Source organism: Cinclus cinclus, chromosome 6 (assembly GCF_963662255.1).
Source record: "Cinclus cinclus chromosome 6, bCinCin1.1, whole genome shotgun sequence".
NCBI classification, from domain to species: Eukaryota; Metazoa; Chordata; class Aves; order Passeriformes; family Cinclidae; genus Cinclus; species Cinclus cinclus.
In genome coordinates this window covers 40,147,087-40,168,467 of record NC_085051.1, presented here as the reverse complement: position 1 = coordinate 40,168,467, position 21,381 = coordinate 40,147,087, and the positions used below count along the sequence as shown (strand labels likewise).

At 39.9% G+C, this 21,381-nt stretch overlaps 1 protein-coding gene across 1 annotated transcript in view; it reads right to left on the bottom strand.

Moving 5' to 3' along the window:
* TTLL5 (tubulin tyrosine ligase like 5) overlaps nt 1-21,381 on the bottom strand; it is a 118,909-nt gene that overhangs the window by 18,511 nt on the left and 79,017 nt on the right. The window contains exon 30 of the mRNA XM_062494308.1: nt 5,730-5,898. Coding sequence (XP_062350292.1) covers nt 5,730-5,898 — 169 coding nt within the window. The remainder of the gene's footprint in view (nt 1-5,729; nt 5,899-21,381) is intronic.

Genomic DNA, 21,381 nt, shown 5'->3' with positions numbered 1-21,381 from the left:
CCTATAAATTCTTTTGATATTATGCATTTTTCCTTTAAGTTCTTTTTCTTGTGACTAAAATCACTAAGATCCTGGAGTCCATAACGCATACAGTCATAACCCTTTCCTCTGTTAATATGCACTGGCCAGGAGGTCCATGACTCCGAAGAAACAGCAAGCATGGATGCTCAAACCAAGTCTGATTGGCAAAAACTGTGTTGAAACCTGCCTAAAGAAAGGTCATGTATGTTTTCCCTGGGGGTTACAGAGTTCTAAAAACACCTTTGTCTCCACACTGTACTGAGATTATGGCTGTCTTCCAGGCAAGAATGGGGAGACTGGAAGCTGACAAGGACCACGGCTTCTGGATTCAGCTACAAAGCATACTGCCCTGCTGTGAACTCCATGGGGACAGGACAGGAAACCAGGAGAAGCTTCTGCGCAAATAAAGAGGACAGCCGGGGGAGAGCAGATCTTGACCACACAAAGGAAGGGTTGGGAAGTTTTCAGCACATCCAAAACATAGGAGACAGAGCTTGTCACTCAGGATTCTAAAGACTAAGGGTCTAGGGAGAGCAGAAGCCTAGACAAACCCTGACAGATGCAGTCCTGAAGGAGGTAGCACCCTACAACTACTGCTGCTTCAAGTGAAAAACTTTCAATTACAGCTCCCAGGCTGGCAGATTTAATTTGATGTTGAGGAGACGCTTGCTACCCTAACAAGTCTCAAGGGCTACAAATCTGAAAAATATTAAAAAAGCTGTAAGATGTTTTAGCTAAAATTTCTGTAAATTATTAGGGAGTTAATTCCTATGCAAAATTTTCTGGGGAGGAGAAACAGCATTAATCCTGTCTTGCCTGTGAAAAAAATTAGCACTGACAGAGAAAACACTTTTCCCTACATCACAGACTGAAGCAATATCTCCTTGCTTCAATATCTACAACAACACCATATACAAAGTATTACCTGTACAAAAACAAAATTAAATTAGAAAATCTCCATGTGTACACCTTGTCAGTAAGGACAATGAACATCTAAGTATTAGTCAGTAGCAGCTAAGTTTGGGCTGTTAGTGACTAAAAACAGAGAGGTAGTGTAGTACTTGGAAGAAAAGCTGATATATTAATGATCTTCAAGAACAGAAAGAATGTTCCTGGCACTTACCATCCCTGCATCTTAACACCCATCCCTAGCACAGCAAATAGAACAAATGTTGCAAGCAAAAACATGTTCATTGTGTGACCAGAGGACGTAATGAAGCTCACTTCCTGTGAGTCTGTCTTACAGTATCTAATATAAAGCATACCCCAAATTATGCCTCCCTTCATGGGTCTGGGCATTCTTGTGTTGATTTTGTGCTGTCTAATTAGGAGTGGTCTCATGGTGCAGCCTTTGCCTTAGTGGGAACAGTAGTTGAACCCCCTTCCCAGATATATGGCTCTTAATTTTAATGAAATTTGTATGAAACATAGCTGTGAGATTTCTATCCCACAGTCATTCACATTCAATGGGATCATCAAATCTGAAAAAGATGAGAGACTCAGCAGTGTATGAGAACTGACAGACAGATACACACACACATGTATTGCATAAAGATCTGTGCAGCTAGTTCAAAATCTCTGGCAGTGCAAACTGAGATGTTTATAAGCAATAAAAAAATAACATGGTTTTTAAGTTTAAAAAACAGAGAAACAAAAAACCACAACCCACCACTTTTAGAAAAGCAATTGCGTTTCAGATAACATCGCAAAAATACAGAGAATTAATAGGCTTGGGAGACCTTTCCAGTCATATAAATTGTTTACTGGAAATTCTTTTGAACACATACTAACACATTCAGTTAAATCAGTTTGGATAGAACAATCTGTTGAATTGAAAATTCACGAAGTGGCGAGAAAGAGCAAGTTCAAAATGTACTATTAACTACAAATGTTAAACTGCACTGAGTATCTTGGGGTCTTAAAGAAGAACAAGCTCATGGTATGCACACTGTCCTGAACCATGTCCTCCTTGGTAAAAACTTCAGAGCAAGAAAAAAAAAATACTATATTCGGTTGACTTGGTGCCTTCTGTTTTATTTCTCTTGGTACTGCTTGCTCTCTGGGGCAAGGATTGGGCTGTATCATTGTATTGGAAAGACAGTTAATACATCTGGGCGTTACCATAATTCTAATAATAGTGACAGGATTAGAAACATGGGGACAAAAATTCAGCTGGTATAAATCAGCTCAGACTACTGCTTTCAGAATGGTTGTTCTGTTTTACTTACACTGAGACTTTGACTCATCAGTATCACAAGACTCAAATAGGAAAAATGGCAGTTAGCACATTTAGTGGGAAAACAATCTGAGGGAGAAAACTGCAAAACAAGAATGAACAAGAAGGAAAAGAGATACTGCAAATCTGACAGCAGTTCCATATAAACTGTTTTCTAAACTGTTATAATGATGTTCGAGGCTGCATTCAAAGATGTCCTCTATCCTCAGGCAGCAATAATATAGTTCTAGGAATCTTATTCACAGTACTCAGCATTTCCAGTCAAATCTAAATAAATGGCAAGGATGTCAGAAGAGAATCACAAATATTAAAAGACAAAAATTTGCTGAACTTCATAAAATGAGGAATATTTCAGAGGACATACAATTTTTAAAAGACTGAGAGGAGAATTATTTAAGACTAAATTAGTCTTCTAGTCTTCTACAGCGTAAAATCTACTTAAACTTCTGATTGAAAATGTGATCACATAACTGCCCACACAACTCATTTACATGATTCATGTCTTATTTAACATGAGCCTTTTTGATGTAAGCAGGACTGACGGGGATCATTCCACCATACAATTGTACGTCCCTTGTTTTAGTTTAGCTTTTTTTCCCCATGTGAAATGTTTGGCATAAAATTTTAAACCCAGTAGATGCTAGGCTAAGCAGACAGAACATAGTCACACAAAGAAGTAACCTCCCTAACAGCTAATGGCATCTTTCCAGTACAGGAAACAATTAGAGAATAAACAATGATGGTATATTAACTGTCTTGCCAACTGCAGCAGTGATAATAACATCTAGGTCATAACGTGACACATGAAGTCTCCTTTAAACATTAAAAATACTGCTGTAAGCCTGTTTTTGTCATCTTTTGGTTTGATTTCGTAATTCTTGTTCCTTGATTTTACTGGTATCAGATTTCAGCTTTTTGTCTCTACTTTCAAACTCTTCTTCCCCTTTCTATTTTTGTTCACTTTTATCAAGGTCTGTACTGTGTCTGATCCATATCACTCCATCTATTTGTTTGTTAGATTCTCATCCAGTCAGTTTGGTGTTTTTCTTTTTGTCCAAGTAATCAAGTACTTATTCTGGCATCAAAGGTCTATTTCTGCTGTACCACACTGTGTGAACTAGCTTCTGCATACAAGTGAAAACTGTTCATTATTATTCCTCTTCCTCCACCCACACAGTATTTGATATTTCACAGATTGTTAAATGCCTGGAGAAATCATCATCATTCTTATGTGTCTGGAAAGTGCTCAACCAAGAGTGGGTGCTGCAACAAAGTACAGAAGAAGCCTTCATGCTAACACACATAAGACAAATCTGCTGCACGGTAGATGGAGGGATTCTTATGACACAAATACTGGACCAGAAAAGCCCAAGCTTTCTAGTGCATCCATCTCATCTCCAACATACCAAGCTGGTTAATGTACAGGACAAGCATTTGCTGTGCTATTAAGCATGGTGCTCATTTACTAGACCACATATATATAGTCATACATGTACCTAGTCCCTTTGCCAGAGACAGAAGGAAAGACTGGCATCTAGTCATGTTGCATGGTCATGCCACACTCAGGGTGTACCTCAAGATATATTAATTAGTAGATGTACTTCAGCTATTGACAAATGGCTAGTCTGCCTTCTAACCGTAACAACAACTTGGACAATCAGATGAAACAGTCTCAGAGATATCCTGCATGCATTCCCCAAAGTAGAGAGATGATGACACTCTTTCAAGCCATAGGCCTTCAGTCTTGGGGGACATATTTCTTCTGCTGAGGGGAGACTGACAAATTTGAATGTAGCAAGAGACAACAAAGAATGAAGTAGACCTCAATACATGGGAAGGAAGAGAAACAGAACAGCAGACAATGGGAAATAGGTAGCATAGGACACTGACAAGGAAATGTGGTAAAGCCACACAGGCTAGGATAAGCTACATGAACTCCAGCTAAAAAGGGAAGACAAATCAGGGTCAGCATGAAAAGGTGGTGCAGAAGTCTAAGCAGTGTGAGTGGGAAGATGAAGGTCAGAGAATGCATAAGCTCCAGAAAAGAGAGGCAGTTCTTAGAAATGCCAAGATAAAGGACTGAAGTCTGAGAAGCTAACTAGCAGAAGGAAGAGGTCAGTAACACAAAGCTAGAGAGGGTGCAGGAGAAGACAAGGGTAATGCCATGACTAGCAGGGTGGGCATCACAGGATTGATGCAACTGTGACTGAAAGAGGAGGGATGGCTGGCTCCATAAAATGTCTTGGACAGGAAGTGTCCAAAAGACAATAATTTTATTAAGATGACATTTTATTCATGACAAAGTCTGAAGGCCCCTATGTTCAGCAAGTATTTTTCTTCATTAGCATCAAATTCAGTGCAGCTTGAGTCCTGCAGCATAGGAATAGCCAAGCAACTCCAAAATGCTTGGCTCAGAAGGAGAAAGGGAGGGAGAAAAAGGGGGAGGGACATCGTGGGGGTGAGAGGAGGTTTAACAAAGAATCATTTTAACAGAAACTCCTGAGTAATGGCTCTGCCCCAGGCCAAGAATAACATCAGCTCAATGTCAGCAGTTAGAAGAGGGCTCAGCCAGGCCCCACGGCCAGCTCCAGCCTCCTCACAGGCACAAGCCAGTTTATGGTCCTTCCCTGAGCAGCCACATCAGCCTACCCAGAGCCCAGCAGACAGAGGTGAAAGGAAGGCGACCTGTGCAGAGTGGGAGTGAGAAGACTGTAGGGGAGACAAGTTGAGAATGCAAAATACATGGCTAAGTAATGGCCTTAAAAGAAGGTAAGCAAGAAGCAAAAAGCAGAAGGGCCTCTCTTTCAAGATGCTCCCAGAAAAGAATGAGGGCAATTTGCCTATAACCTCTTGTCAAGGACCCTGACTAATGACTCATCTGCTTCACAGGAGGGAGAGTGGGTGTCCAGACCTCCATGTGTTAGATGTGTTCATGGGAGTCCAGTCATGCCAGACTGCTCCAAACAGCTCCTTGCTATTGGAGACCAAGCTGTTTTGAATGAAGGTTTGTTCACCCAAAGGCTTCCTTCCTTTTCGCAGGGAAGCATTCTGGACATCACTCAGAATAGATCTCTCTCTCTCTCTCTCTCTCTCTCCATAATAACTAAGTAAGGTAACAAATGTATCAATGAAGTCACCATAACCTTGAAAGATTCTCCAGAATGGAAATGCTGTTCCATATACAGTGGTCCACCTTTAGCATCTAGGAGTCATCCAGAACATCAATATTACAAGCCCCTTTTCTTATTTCCTCCACTTCTTAAGATGTCAATGCAATGGAAGACGCTATTGGGAGCCACGGTTTCAAAATACTATCAAAATCACTGCAGTTAATACTGGTTTTGTTGCAACCCACTTTAAGAGCTACTTCCTTCACAAAATATCCACCATATGTATTCCCTCTGGGTTTGTTTTGCACATCTAAGACCCAGTCAGCACTGCCACATCCCAGGCAGGATTTTTTCTTAGTTACCTGTTGCCGTGCTTGGTTTTGTTCCAACAGCTGTCTTGAGTGAAGTTTCTGCTGCTGAAGTTGCTGCACAGCAAACTGATAGCTGGGATGTGCCAGAGGACCCCGTGTCACCTTGCAGAGACCGTTCTCCATCTCTCCCTCCAAGGCAAAATGATGGTTTTCTGGAGCCCTGAGGAAAGAACCACCATCATGTTTTCACCACTCTGCATATAAGGACTCCTGCCTACAAGGCACTGCTGCTTCCAAAAAGTCACTTAATATTTAGCCAGCTATGAATTTGTATTAAGTGGCTTTAGCAAGCACAACACCTGCTAGAGGTGCCATGTGGCAACTGCTTCCTGCTAAGCACTTTCTTGAATATAGGCTGGGACTATATCACTAGACATTTTCTTGAGGAGAAAAAAGGAGAATAAAAACTCTAAACTGGAACAGTTCTGTGGCTGATTAGCATTGAAGACAGTCAGTATAGCAGCAGGAAAAAAGCTGATTCCCATCACTAATGAGATAATTATTTATTTGGATTTGTAGAGGCTTTAATACAGTAACACAAGGCTTACACTAAGCACATACATGCTGCAGTGACAATGGAATAGAAACAGAAATGCAGTACAACATCCAGAGAGGATAAAGGATGGGTTTGGTGAGGTTGGAACCAGGAGACATGCTGACTCCATACAGTTACAACCCAAAGGTCTAGGGGGAGCGAGACAGCTCATTTCTTTCATCCTTAGAGAAATGCAAGCTTTTCTTAGAGGACAAAAGCCTCCTACAAAGAGACAGGAGCTCTTACAGCCCAGGCTTACATGGTAGGAGTGCATGTGGCCTGCAACATAAGTACCAACAGAAGGTCACTAGCTTGCTTTGAAGTTTGTAAGCCTTGGAGAGAAGGCAGCACCAACACACTTCTATGCAAGGCTGAGGGGCTTTGCAGAGAGCAGGTGGCAGACTGACAGGACCACTAAGTGTCCTGAAGAGGCATCAAAGGCCCAGTAATTCACACATTCTGTGCTCAGGCAACAGATATATGACCCACTGAATCCTGACACTCTGGCTAACATATAACCTTCAAGCCTCAATGCCTGAGCTTCCCAAGTGTCTGTTGATCTCTGATGTGTTTCTCTCAGCCACTCCTTCCAAATATTTCCTTTGGATTCCCAAAGCATACTTCCCTTATATTTCCTATCTACATCATGCATCATATGTAACTGGGAAGTAAAAGATGACTGGTGTCTTTCATACCATGATTCGGAGTGTAGGTCATGGTTTTGGCAAGGGAGTTAACTGCAATCTCTTTGCTTCAGGAACCTATCAACCTACCACCTAGATTCTTTAAACATATCACAGCTTGCCTTGAATGTGTTGCCCCTTCCCCCAAAAGCTTTGTCATTGCAAACCCTTAAAATATTCAGAAATAAGAGAATTCACTCAAGCACTCTTTAAGCTATTCATTCAAGTTATATTATTAATTCTAGAAGCTAACATCTGTTCCAACTCCTCCCATATCTACCTCTAGTTCAGAACCTGAAATACATAAAACTCATCGTTTGATCCAAAAGAATGCTTATGAAGCTCAGGATTGAATGATTACTTCTAAAATGTAACAGTCAAGACAAAACAGAGGAGACAAAACTGATATAAACAAAAACTGCACTAAAACTGGACCTGCCAATAGCCAGATTTTGTGCCACAGAGATAATGTGCAATGACTGCAGTCTTCTGTACTTTGTGGGCCACTATCTAAATGGCAACATTTTGGGAACATTTCCCTGTTTCTCATTTCTTTTGTTTTGAAATATCTAGCAAAGGATTAACTGTTATGGAATTACAAATACTTAAGTCTGACCTTTTAAAAATGCACCAAAATTGCTGCCTTTTTCCAACCTTTGTCCAATTCAATGAACTCTCAAATTCACTGACTGGGTTTCTAACTTGCTTTAAATTCACTTTTTCAGTTTCAAACAATATACTGGACATAATATTGCCCAGGTAAACTTGGCTTAAATTACCCAGGAAAGCACTGTTGAAAGTACATTATTAAACCTTCAGGAAGAACTAAATTTAAAAATACCAAACAAAACCACATAACTCTGGCTAAGGTTTTATTGTGGCACAACCTTGTACACAACTCCCTGCGGTTCCAGTACCTTCTCTCCACGACACAACAAGACAACGCTTACTTATATTCTAGACACTATATTGAAAACATTGTTGCTTGCCTAAGCAGATTTTATTCTCATGGCCTGCAAAATCCTTCTGGACTGAATATGTTTCTGTTGGCTTCTATGGGTTTTCTTTATCTACAGACAAAAATCAAAGTGAATGCGTTATTCTGCATTTATGCATTACATAGCAAAACATAACTTCAACCTTCTAGAATATAAACACACAATACTCGGCAACAGAATGCCAGTTTATGAAAGTGATCCCAAGACTGACAAATAAAGAGGTATTTCATCTTCAATTTTGTGAAGTCTCACATAACACATTATCAAGTGCTGATATTGCATCTATGGTGATGTTTGCCCTGGTACAGACCAGGTTTAGGATCTGAGACTCAATACACTGCTGCCAGAGACATGCTCCAGCTCTCAGTCTATCTGCCATGCTCATGGGAATCAATCACAGAACATCTCCTATTCTCTGCCCGTTAGATGATTTATGAAAGAATGACAACACTTCTGCACCCTGAAGCAGAAATTAGTTCTGCCTAAAGAAATTACAGCAGGTTCAATACCATAATGAAGGCTGCAAAACAGCTGTAGAGGACCTCACAAATTTAACGGATATTAAAGAATTCACTTGTTAGGGAAGATGTATAAATACCCTAAACTGAATTAAAAACTTTCTCAAAACTCAGTGTTTTAGGCAAAGCCAAAAATAACCAGAAAAAGCCTCCCCACGCCTAATGGAAAAGAGGATTGTAGAGTCAGTACTCACAAACCTGCTTGTTTTCAATTCAGGATTATTGCTTGATCATTAATGATTGAATATTCATTTCTTCACATATACAGACAACAGATTTAGGCACAGATGCACACGCAAATGGGAAACAGAAATTCCTGCCTGTGCCACCAAAAAAGATTTGGTTTCATTCTGTCAGCCAGGCTGGTTGTGAGCAATCTTCTCACAGCTTGCTCAGAATAATTTATTAGTTGCTTAGTTTAGACACCTGGCCAGGATTCAGGCCTTCACTATGCACAGGAAATCTCAGCCTTTGGCATTGTGGCCCATCCTTTGTAAGCATGATTCTGTCCTTCCAGCAGCTCTTCAGGCTACTCAGTGTTTTGGCAAGAAACCCACTCTGTTCCTTTCTGTCAACTGTAGTTTTCATAAAGGCCAGAATTCTCTCTTCTGAATCACTGACAGCATAAAACCTCTCTGCTGCAGTTTTTTTGTACCATGGAAGATACAGATTTGCTTGTGAGACCATTTGCAACAAAGCACCATGCGATTATGATTGGGATACAGTCCAAAAGGACTAGAACACCATACATTCACCTTCAGGTTTTCTGGTTCCAAACTACCTTTCTACTCGAGTTTCCTTTTCCAATTCATTAGCTCTTTTCTGATGTATGCAACCTTTAAGCAATCAGCTACTTACACCTGTACTAGAAACTAATGTCAGTGTACTGAACTACTAAACACTCATTAAATATTAATACGTTTTTCCATTGATTACAGAAAAAAAAAGTCTCTATGAAATCCAGTCTCCATAGCTAGCTTCTGTTTCCATTTCAAAAGAATTTAAAGGGAATTCCAAGGACTGAAGTTGTAAACAAGACCAGACCCCAGAACTCCAGTCACTGAGGATCTCATAGTTACAAAGAACTATAGGACAAACAGCAAGTCTGTACTAAAAGAATGACACATCAGGCTTACATTTATATTTCAACTGAAGCCTTCTTCCAATGGCACAGCTGGGCACTTACTCGATAGTAATTCCTGTGTGGCAGGCAACAATACCAATTCATGAAGTACACTGGTGTTCCCCATATATCATGCACTATGCAGGCACTTTAGAAATACTTGAAAAGTGTCTACATCCCATTGAAAGGCAGTGCAAACTAGGCTCAAATTACTGTGCAAATGAAGCTTCAGCATTCATGAAGAATATTCTTTTGTTTAACCCTGCTTAGTTGGTGAGAACTGATAGGATCACAGCAGCAATCTGTATGTCTGGAGGTCTAGCAAACAGGAGAAATTAATTATTTTCCTACTCATCAAGGAAACAAGCCTACAAAGTACTTTGCATCCTTTCCTGTAAAGGCTGAAGCTAAGGAGGAACAAGAGCCATTGCTGGCAAAAAGGGAACCCAGTGCATTTATAATCAGTGCTCCCACCTTGCCACAGAATGCAAGACAATCTTGGACAGCAGTTGCTTTCCCACAGGGCATTCAGATGATATGACAAGTCTAGGAAGTTTCCAGCACAAATCCTTGGTGAGCACCAGCTGCTAGAAAGTAGTTGGCACAGTAACTAATGATTTTGTGTAGTGTGGCAGCTCCCAGCATCCTGCTGACTTATGTTCAGGCACTCAGAAAAACACAGAACATTTTCTTTGGCATACTACATGCTTCTTCCATCCCTAACAATAGGTCCTAGATTGGGGCTGGCTACAGAGCAATGATAAACAGAGTGGGATGAAGCCCAGGACGCTGGGGTCCTAGCTGGAATGCAGGAGTTTTGGGCCTCTCGCTTGCCTTGAGGCCTTTGTCTTTCTTCCTCTTTCCTTCCCCTCAGCTTCAAAAGCAATAAATTAAAAACTGGGAAAGAGAGCAACCAGTTTGAGAATGATTCGTTCCTGGCCTCTGCTGTTATCAGGAGTGTCTATGAAAGAGTGACTTCGGTGCAGTTTAGTCAGAAAGAGTCTACATTTTAGCAAGGAATGTAACTCTGGTTGCTGGAACACACAAGCCTCTAAAAGCCTCCTCTAAAAGCTTTGCAACATAGTATGAGCTGTGCTACAAAGATAAATAGTTTCACGCTCACCAGGGCCAAACAAAGCATTTGAATACTCCTAAAAGAGCTAAGCCTGGGATTTTGGAAATCTGAGGCAATGGGAGCTGTCCAGAACACGCCATGGTACAGGTACTTGGAAACAGGGAAGGGGCAGGAAGCAGCTGGCCTGTATAAAATGAGGATGCCATCACCTGACCTGCAATCTACTTTTGTATTCTTCAAGAGAAGCCAAGGAAAAGCCCCTAAAGTTAATGAGTGGCTTGTTAAGGCTGCATTGGCACAATGAACTTTCAGAACTGCATTTTGGATTCAAACCCAGTTCAAAGTGAAAAGTACAGTCTCCCATGGTAGATGTGATGGAGACATGCAGGAGAGTTTCTGTCAGAGACCATCAATCAAACTTGCCTCTATTATTGATGAGGCACCATGAAATAGTTTCAGCCTTGGTTCTTCAGCTTCCCCTTTTCCCAACAGCTAAAGCTACTTTTACCTACAGAAGGGGCTCTTGCCATCAGATATACCACAGTATATTTGCGTCACAGGAAAACAGAAACCGTGAAAAGTTTTGTGCATTTAACTACAATTTTCAAGTCCATTCACAGGTTAACTGTAAGAGCTACCAGAAGCACAATTCAAGCATTCCAGAACATTTTAATGTGCACAATATCTAGCAAATGTCAGGAGTCCCCTCTGCTATTCTTACAATTCCCCCTTTCAGCTGAGAGAACTGATACTATTATAAGAATTTTACTCAGAAACAAATACGTGAGCAAAAGAGTTCAGCTTATCACCTTGTTGGTGCAAGATCAACACATTTCAGTGGCTACAGGAGTCCATGCATCACACTCAGCTGCACAACTCCACATGCAGGTATGCATTCAGTGTCAAGAACTCCCCTCAACATTCCAAATTAAACTTATTTTTTCACTCTTTTATTATATGACATTTCTCTTATTTCAGGACGAAACCTTCACTTCTAGAACTATGCTTCCTTTGAGATCAGCCAGCCTTGGCACATTAACTCCCTTCTTTTTCCTCAACGCAGTCCCTTCTGGCCTTGATTGCACATTGCTTTTCTGTGAACTATTTCCACTTTATTATTCCAGATGTGCATGCACAATAGCTATACAAGGAAAGTCCACTGCCTTCCTGCTCCTTCACTTTTTTCTCCAGCTACTATCATAGCCCACAGGCTTCCTTCTTTTCTGGTATATGTAGATGGATAATTTATTTCCTGCTCCATAGCTTCTGAAAAATATTCTTGCTGTTTCCTCACCATTGATTAACCTGGGTTTTGGAACGTAGGTATTTTCTTGTAGCAAAGGTAATGCAGATCAGGAATTAAGTGCCTTTTACATCCTACATACAGGCAAGGTCATGAGTGTTAAGTGTCTCATCTGCTAGGTTAGAAATGAGGTGCACCAAAACAGCCTAGTTATAGTCTAGGAAGGGAAGGGCAGAATGAAATTATGGAGCATTGGAAAACCTCTTCAGGAAAGGCTTAACCTACCTCACATACTGCTGGATTTAGCTTGTACTACCAATCAGAGGCACTAAACATGCCAGTCTCAGCAAATCAAATCAAATATTTACCCTTCAGTGGAGACAATTTTTGTTGGGCCCCTAGGAGCATCCTTGGCTTCATGCCTGTTACAAAATACTGTCAGTCTCTCTGATCTGGGGAATACCTGGTATGTAAACAAACAACACCTTTTTTTTTTCCTTCTCTACACATGGCAGCTCTGAAATTCCCTAGCAGAAAGACTGAATCAAGAAGATAACCAACAGCCAGCTGACTGCAAAGTTCAGTGTCTTCATCCTATTCATGGCTCATCAGGTCACTGGAAAGGTAATGAAGGTAACTGAGCATATCTCCTCCAAGTGACCTAGACTAATAAAATCATACAGCCTTTCTACCCTCAATTAGTGCAAACACAAGATTGAGCTTTACTGAGTGGAAGGCTCTTCTGGCTTCATGTTTCCTGCACGTATCTCCACACCTGCAAATACAGAACCTGCAAAAATATTTTAACATCAAGACATATGTACAGTAATACTAAAACAGAAACCTGGTATCATTTTGCTGTCACAAGGAAGTTTTGGGGAGGATTACTTGCTTAACTCTGACATGCAACTGCCTGAACTGTGTTGTATTGTGTGGTCACACACACCCTACCCCCAATTTTAAAGTATTAATTAATTAAGGAAATTCAGACAGAGCAGGGTGAACTCAATTAATTAACCTCACTGTCTGCATGTGTTAAGTGCCATCTCAAATTTGATCCTAGTCCAGGCTAAGTTTCTGGTGTGAATAGACACACTTGGCAGAATCAAAGCACCAGAAAATTCGATGCAGTACTGCACCACATATAGATGGGAAAGGTACTCCTCACTGAGGAGGTTCCACTGTAAAAGCCTAGCATGAATCAAGTGGACCAACTTGATGAACATGAGTCATAATGACATTCTTCTACTTTTTCACTGTAGACAAGTTTATTGAAAACCAAACTGAAAAAGACTTACAGGCTCTATTTATTTCTAGACACAAAGCCTTTTTTAGTGCTTTATGCAAGCAGATTTTGCTTTTTACTGGTGGATAGCAGCAGTAGCATGCAAGGATGAAAACAGTAAATGAGCACTGTTATTTGTCTAGAATATGCTTTTGACTGACCCTGTAATTAAAGTCACTAATTTCTCCTGAAAACCCATACTCCTTACTTCCCTCTAGAGAGGCAGGGGTTAAGTCAGGACCACTAAATTAGCCCTGCACCCTGTAATGCCTTTGAAAAGCCGCTCATAGAGTTTTTACAGGGAAAGAGTGAGACTGTAACTGCTGTCCCAGCCAACATTTGGTTCCTATTACAGTGAATAAATATCCCCCTCCTCCTTTTCTTTTCTTACCCCCTTTTTATATTAAAAGTCCATCAAACACATTTTTTCCTTTTCATATTTTCCATTAGACTTCCTCCTGCATAAGCTTTCCTGGAGTGTGGTGCTCTTCAATATATGTGCTCAATCAGCAGCTGCAAGATCCCAATGAGTAAGAAAACAGGGAATGAAGAAAGCAGCTCAGGCTCCTCTTTAAATCCCAAGAGGCAAGTGAAAAGTTCCAATTGGGCTAAACTGCTGAAATCTAGAGCACTTGAGAATAAACAAACAAACAAAAAACAGGCTGATGAGTTTTGCAGGGTTAGGATTAATGAGATGGGGGAGAGTCAATGCCCTGCCCAGAGCTAAATGCCCCTGCCACCATCAGTAACCCAAAACACATCGCACAGGTTGGTGTTACACTAGAGGACCTTAAGGATTCCTTAGGGTTGTTCTGTCCAGATCTCATACCACTTGAGGCCCAAACAAAATTTTTAGTGCCATATGATCAAGTAGTAGAGACATCTCATTCACTTTACTTTGGCTATTTTGTTGTCTAAATATTAAATATCTAGTACACTGAAACCTCTAAAGAGCACGTCGAGCCTCTAGGTCCCACAAAATTTGCACTGAAATTAATAAAGCAACTGACTTGGCTTGACATCCAGTACAACTATCACCTTGTTATGTGGTAGATGAAGACCCTCTTATGAGCATCTCTTAGAGAAGACTTGATAAATCTGGCAGTTTAGATGGTCAGTCTATGGGGACAACACAGCTGAAGTACATAGTTGCCTGACATCATGACTATACATTTCAAGAATTATAGCCAGATAAGAGAACTTCACAAAAGAAACACCACCTCTACATTTATAATCTATATACCTAAGGGGAAGGCTAGAATCTGTTCTGCACTTCCTGAGCAAACATCGACAAATGCACCTAATCAGGGATTGTGGAAAGTGTCACCTGAAAGCCAGCTGGCCACAGTTATATTAAGAAAAATGTTCCAGGTAAAACAGGTAGACACCCAGTAAAATGCATCTTCTGAGCTACCATTCAGTAACACAACTGAAGCTGTATAAGACCTGCTGAAATAAAGTAAAAGAAGACAAAAAAAATACAAAACAAGAACTGAGTCTTCTCTGGTCTTTGTCACTTCTGAGTCTTTGCTGTGAGGCTGGAGGCTTGTGCTTAACAGTCTCTTGTTTCTGAATAATTCCCCAAGCACTGAGACAAGGGCAAAGTAAAGGTCCTAAAGAGACCTCTACCCTTAAACAACTGAATTCTATCAACCTACATCCAATGTAATGAAGCTGAATTAGTTTCCCAATAAAAAGACAGACTCATACAGTCCCCTAAGCCTGACAATACATGCTGCCCAACATGGTTCCTCCAGCATTCTTATCAGGCCTAGAAACTCAATCCTATATGTATACATAGTTTCTACTTTCCTTGTCCCTCGAGTGGATTTCTATAAGATAACAAGGTATAACATGAAATAGAATGTGTCCAAGAGTGATCCTACCTGTTAAACTGAATTTTGTTCCTCCTCAGGTTCCCTTTGCAGTCTGTTTGTGCTGGAGCTAAGGGAGAATTCTTTTACCTCCACCTCTTGTAGAAAGATCAATTCACCTGCTGTGGCTCCCTGAACATCTAACAAGGGACTAGAGGAAGAAGTGTCTGTCTGTGACAGCACATACTTCTGAAGTCTGCAACAAAGTAGTTATGTAAAATATTATCAGGGAATGTTGGTGGAATATGATCAGATACACAAAGAAAATCTTGAATGGGTTGCTACCTATTGAAGAAGCTGGCCCACTGACTGCATATGCTGCATAGGCAATACCAACCTGTCCAACACACTGCAGGAAATTTAAAAATGTAAGTATTTTTTCTTATACAGAAACCACAGATTGATACTATCATGTTATAGACCTTCAGCCATCCTAGGAGCAGCATGGCACACTGACACCAAAGCAACACCAGGGGTGTGGTGCTTGTTGTTTTACAGCTTTTTTTTTTTAATCACTGCAAGCCCTATTGATGGCCACAAAGCACTGTACTTGTATTGTAAAAAGTGCTATTTTTCTCCACCCAACTTCCTATGAGGTAATGAAAGATACTTTATAAAAGCTCTTATTATTTCAACCAAGGTAGCACAAATGCCTAGCAATAATTTTCTCAGGCTAAAAGACACAGAAGTTTTCCAGGTCTGTAGTGTTCATTCTAAGAATCCTCAAAGAAACCCCACTTGGAGGAAACTACTTTTCAGAAAAGAGCAAATATGTTGTGTTTTGTTGATAGCTAAAATGCAGCCTAAAAAACAACTCAGAACAGAATAGCAGGTTCAATTTTGATTTAGATGTTATTGATTTTTAATACAGGAAGAGAAAAAACTTAGAAATTCTCTAGCCAGCACTAAAACAAAGACAAAAAACCAATAGTGGCATTTCCCTCCCAAAAATTTCTATGCATCTGTTCCCCTTTATTGCCTGGGTGATGACATACCAGAATTGTACTATAAAGAACTGGGAGTAAAAACTAGAAAGGCTTGTATTTATTTATACAGCCTTACCGGGAAAAGCTAGTACTGCAGAGCAAGAATCTCCCCATCTTTTTTTGGACTTTGTACTCCAGAGATCAATACCACAGACGTGTATTGCCTTGCCAAAAGACACCATTCCAGTTTACCACAATTTTGGTCTCCTGGTTTTAAACTACATAGAATACAGTCTCCTTTTCACTCCTACTATTGGGATCTATCTGCCTCTTCACCTGAAAACAGAGCTTAGCCTCCAGCATTTTCAGTAAACCCATATTTCAACATGCAAAATCAGAGAGGAGTTCACATTACCACAAAGAAGTTCAATATTAATAGAATAAATTGAGTTACAGCATCTTATTTCTGGCAGTGAAGAGTTAAGTGAGTAAAGGGGAAATTCCCAGAGAACTTCCTTCAGCAGGTATAGCAGAGTGTTGTCTGTTCCTGCTTTAACAAAGGCTTTATATGAAGCCTTGGTTTAACCACCACATTTCTCTGTCTCCCTCAATCCTTACTGGAAAGATGACCCAGTTCCTCTAGACTAAGCAAGGAATTCTGGTTCACCATACATGTAAATCTCTGCCTATTTTATGTGGCCATTACAGAACAGAACAAAAGACTAAAATTACTACAATTATTTTGGAAGCAGACATAAAACAGAAGAGGTGAGGAAGAAGCAATTAGAAAGGCAAAGAAAGCTGAAGTGAAATACATTTCTTATTCTAATAGGCCCAATTAAGTGCAAGGTACTTCACTGGCATGAGACACAGAGCACTATAACTCAAAGCGTAAACAAAGCAACCCTATTGTTAATGCCCATACTCCTGGTTTATTTTATTTTATTCTCTCCATTCTGGCAGTGTAAAGAAGAATACAATGCAATGCATGCTGGGACCACAAGTGCTGCATAGGGCTGAGGCATTATATCTAGCAGCTGCTAAAACAGAACATCAAAGTCTCAGCTCCCTTTGAAAAACCATCAGGCAAGAACCACTCCTCCCCCTTCAGCTTCTTTAGGAGCTGGTACATGTAACCACTTCAGTGTGTTTGGCAATTCTACAACCACTTCCAAAACAGGTGGTGCAGTGGAAAATCATGGGAGAGCCCCAAATCATTCAGTTGGCTCCTTTTCCCCAGCAGGCAGCAACACACGTGCTGACCAACAAGGCCAGCTGACAGAAAAAAAATTAAGCATTGAGAACAAGAAATTTGTAATTAAACTCTGAAACTACAGAAAAGGCTTATCTTGGTAAACTGGGTCAACAAAATCTTTCTCCAGGAAACTGATACATCTGATGACAGACAAAGTCTGTCATTAGAGGAAGATGAGTAAAAGGATGTTAAGATAATTATATTGTACAGTACCAAGAGATGAGACAGTGTATTTTAAAACACAGTTCCCAGACTTGTCCAGTATCCATTGAAAGATCCTTCTCTGTCAGATCATGTCTGCGGAAGAGGTTCAAAACTTGCACAAAACTTACTTGATCATCCATTGCCTGAAATATTTTTCATGAGATTTCTGTCTCTACACACAACTGCAGGATACGAGGTAGAGACTGCAAGCACTAGTTTTGTTTGCAACACCTAGGAAAAAAAGCTTTAAATTATCTCCGTGTGACCACACACCTGCATTTGTGATATTTTTTCCCCCAGCATGGACAGGAAAGTCTATGATGCAGTTGTGCCAGCTCTGCTGCTCATCCCAACTGCATACTATATCCATCTTTTTCCCTTGGGGTTTAAGAATAGATATCTAGGAACAATGCTGCTTCCTTAGAGATGAAATTTTGCTGGATTCATCAATGACAGATTTTGGGTAAGCCTTTCAATTGATAGGTCTTTTTGGACTGTATATGGGGGTTGAATACTTCTACTGACTCTGAAAACCAAAAGCTAAGAGTAGGTATCTTCAGAGGAAGTACAATAGCTTTCATTTATGGAATTTGTGGTTAAACATGAAAAAAGTTATGCAATCCTATATTCCATTCCAACCCAATCCCTTTTTCTAGAGCCAAAATGAAATTATTTCCTACAAGTACAGAGAAAATTGCATAATTAGTCAGAAACTCCCAGACTCAGGAGCACAGATGGAAACCATGGAATCTCTGCCCCAGGAATTCCACCTAGTGATTTCATGCAATTCTGAGCATGAACACATCAAAGATGCAGATGCTCATCCCTTAAAAGGGCAGACTAAAATACCCCAGCCACTCGTGGAGCAATGCTCTTTCAATACTTCCCTCCTATCATAGATAAGAAATCCTATCAAGCAAGGAAAATAACAGTGTCCATCAAGAAATCTCCATTCTATGCTGCTTCTCTATATTTCATGCCTTTCATGATGTTTCAGCAAATGTTCTAAATAGAGCAGACTCAAAGGCCCCAACTGGTACATTTCAGAGAAAATTAATCTGCAGTACAGGCAAATAAGAGTCCAAACATGGCCTCTAGGAGGCTTAAGGTGAACACAGAAACATCTGCGAAGAGGTTAACCTTCATGTTGTGTATGTGTTGAAGGTTCTAGAGACTGCTGGAGCATAAGACAGTAAGCAAGACCTCACATAGAGGTAACAGCGTTAGCAAAAACCTGAAAGTAAATGACCCGAGTAGTCAGTACCTGGTTTTGCTACCAAACAATGTACGCCATAAACACCCACATAAGTGAGATTTTGACAAACAATACACAAACAACTATGCCTTGTGTAGCAACAAGCATAACAATTCACAATTCATAGGGTTACATCATACCAGGAGTTTAGGTGATTTCAGAGTAAAACAGGCAAACCTCAAAATACCCAGCACCACAGTTCTTCTCCCTTTCACAGAAATGTGTCTCAGTAATGTCTATACTCATATTCAGGACTTTTAACTTTTTTTCCTATTTAGAAAATATCAATGGAGAAAACCTCTGCACTACATGAACCATAGTCTGTCCCCCACACCACAAAACAACCTAGAAATTTATGTATAAATTTTGTACTCGTTATAGTGGAGGATACTTTCATATTTAAATCATTCATGTTGCTACCAGCAGCAGGAAAGTGGGATTTCAGAAACAAATGAAAACATGACTCTGACCTTTGAAAAAGGCAAAATCAGTTATGTAAACAAGGTCTTGAACAGAAAAACAAAATATTTAAATTCCTAAAGATGGATTGGATCCAAGTTTCTTGAAATATACCAGAATAATTCAACTATTAAAAATCGGTTTTCAAAATTATTTTACCAGTATCTATTATTTTACCTAATACTTTTAAATGTATTATATGTGCTTACTTACAGTAATTAAAATAAAAAATTAAAATATTTGTGAACTTTGATAAGAGAGAAGTTATAATTCCCATTGATTTTTTAGCAAAACTAATTCCACATTAAAACACAGCTCCTCCTTGAGGTTTTTCAGCTTTGAAGAAAGATAAGTAAATTGTCAATATGCAAAACCAAACTCTATGAAAGACAGCTGTTCCAAAAAATCTTAATTGGCAGCCTTCGTTGGAATTTCCTAAGGGATAAAGTCTAAACTTCCTTGATTTTCTGGTAAGGAATTTTGAAAACAGAAGGCTGGGGGGATCACTGACTCTAGAAACCTAAATCTCACTCTTCTGGAGAACATCCTGGACATATTATATGCAGTTCCTTATTGGAAAAGGATATGCTCATCAAAGCACTGAATCTTAAGAACAGCAAAGTCTATGAAGAATCACTTTTGGGGCCAAGTTTTTGGGCCTGTGCTTAAATCTCTCCCACACACTGTTCAATTTACTGATCTCTTCACAAAACATGAGATTGTGTTCTCTTTGGCATGTTGACTGCCTGAATCAGAAAGCCTTTACATGTTGTCCAAATCATTATCTATCCAAAGATAGTTACAGAGAAGCCAGAATCTTTAGCATCATGAGACTGTCAAACAATCACACCCAAGTGTCTAGCAGAGCTAAGATCAGAAATTTACTGAACAGAACATTCTAACAAGTTATTTCAAGCTTTTTGTAACACCACAGCTTGAGAAGTTTAAGGAAACTGCAATGGGAAGTATAAGTCACTCCACTAAGGAGTACATGGTCTTTAATAAGTAATGAAAAATTCTCATTTAAAATTCAGAATTTGACTGTGAAAAGTTTTTCTGAAAAAAGTATCAGTAGCAAGAACCAAAATTCCTAAACTTACTTCATTTCAAATCTCTGCATCTTCAACTTTTCAAAATGCTAAATGAAGATAAGCTAACACCTCTTTATCCACCAGCATCTTTATCCCAATATAAAAAAAAGAAACAGATGGTCCAGACATGAGAGTTCCTCCTCCTTTTTAGATAGTCTACCGAACATGAAAATTTTCTCAGCTGAACTTTGAGAAGACTCAAATCTTCATCACTGAAGACATTCATGCCCTAATTTGGCTATATTCTTCACAGAGAATATTCTACTTTTGTTTTCCAGAGGCAGGTAAATAAAATCTTCATGAATACAAAAGGTTTGGACCAAGAAAGTCACAGCCCTTTTGCTGTGACTTTTGGCTTTAAAGGATGAATCTTGCCCAGGCAAAGTATCCCTGACAGACAGCTGCCAATAGCATGTGCAGCACTGTCAGATTTTCTTTGACTAACTTTTCAGTTAAGTCTCATGTGCCAGAGAGCAGGAAGATAGAAAGGGGAGTAGAAGACATGTACTCAGCCAGATGCAATCTGAAATTCAAGCAAAGAAGCCAAGCAACACAGAATCATAGACTGTCCTGAATTGGAAGGGACCCACAAAAATCACTGACATCCAACTCCTGGCTGTGCACAAGACACCCCAGGAGTCACACTGTGTGCCCAAGAGTATGTTCAAACACTCTGGCAGGCTCCCCACTTCCCTGGGGAGCCTGTTCACATGCCCAACCATCCAGCAGAGCTCTCTTAGTTTTAAATTCCTTTTACTAAAGGTTGTTGTCTCAGTGCCAGTTTTAAATTGATTTGAATCAGCCAGGCTGGCCGGGCATCTGCTCACCTGGTTTGCTGTGAACAGTTCTTGGAAGAGAAATATTCATAAAAATGCCATGCGTGCAATAGGAGAGTGTCTGGAAACTGGTGTCTTTTAGAACTACCTAGATTTTTTTGCCCACTCTCCCCTGCCATTTTTTTTTTTTAAACAACATATCTTTCAACCAGTGTTACAGAATTAAATCCTAGAAATAACTGCTTGTAACAAATGATTCTTGACATTTCCATCCTGACACTGCACAGTCCAGCTTTAACAGTGCATTTAAAAATTCTTGTAATTGGCACTGGTTCTGGACAAT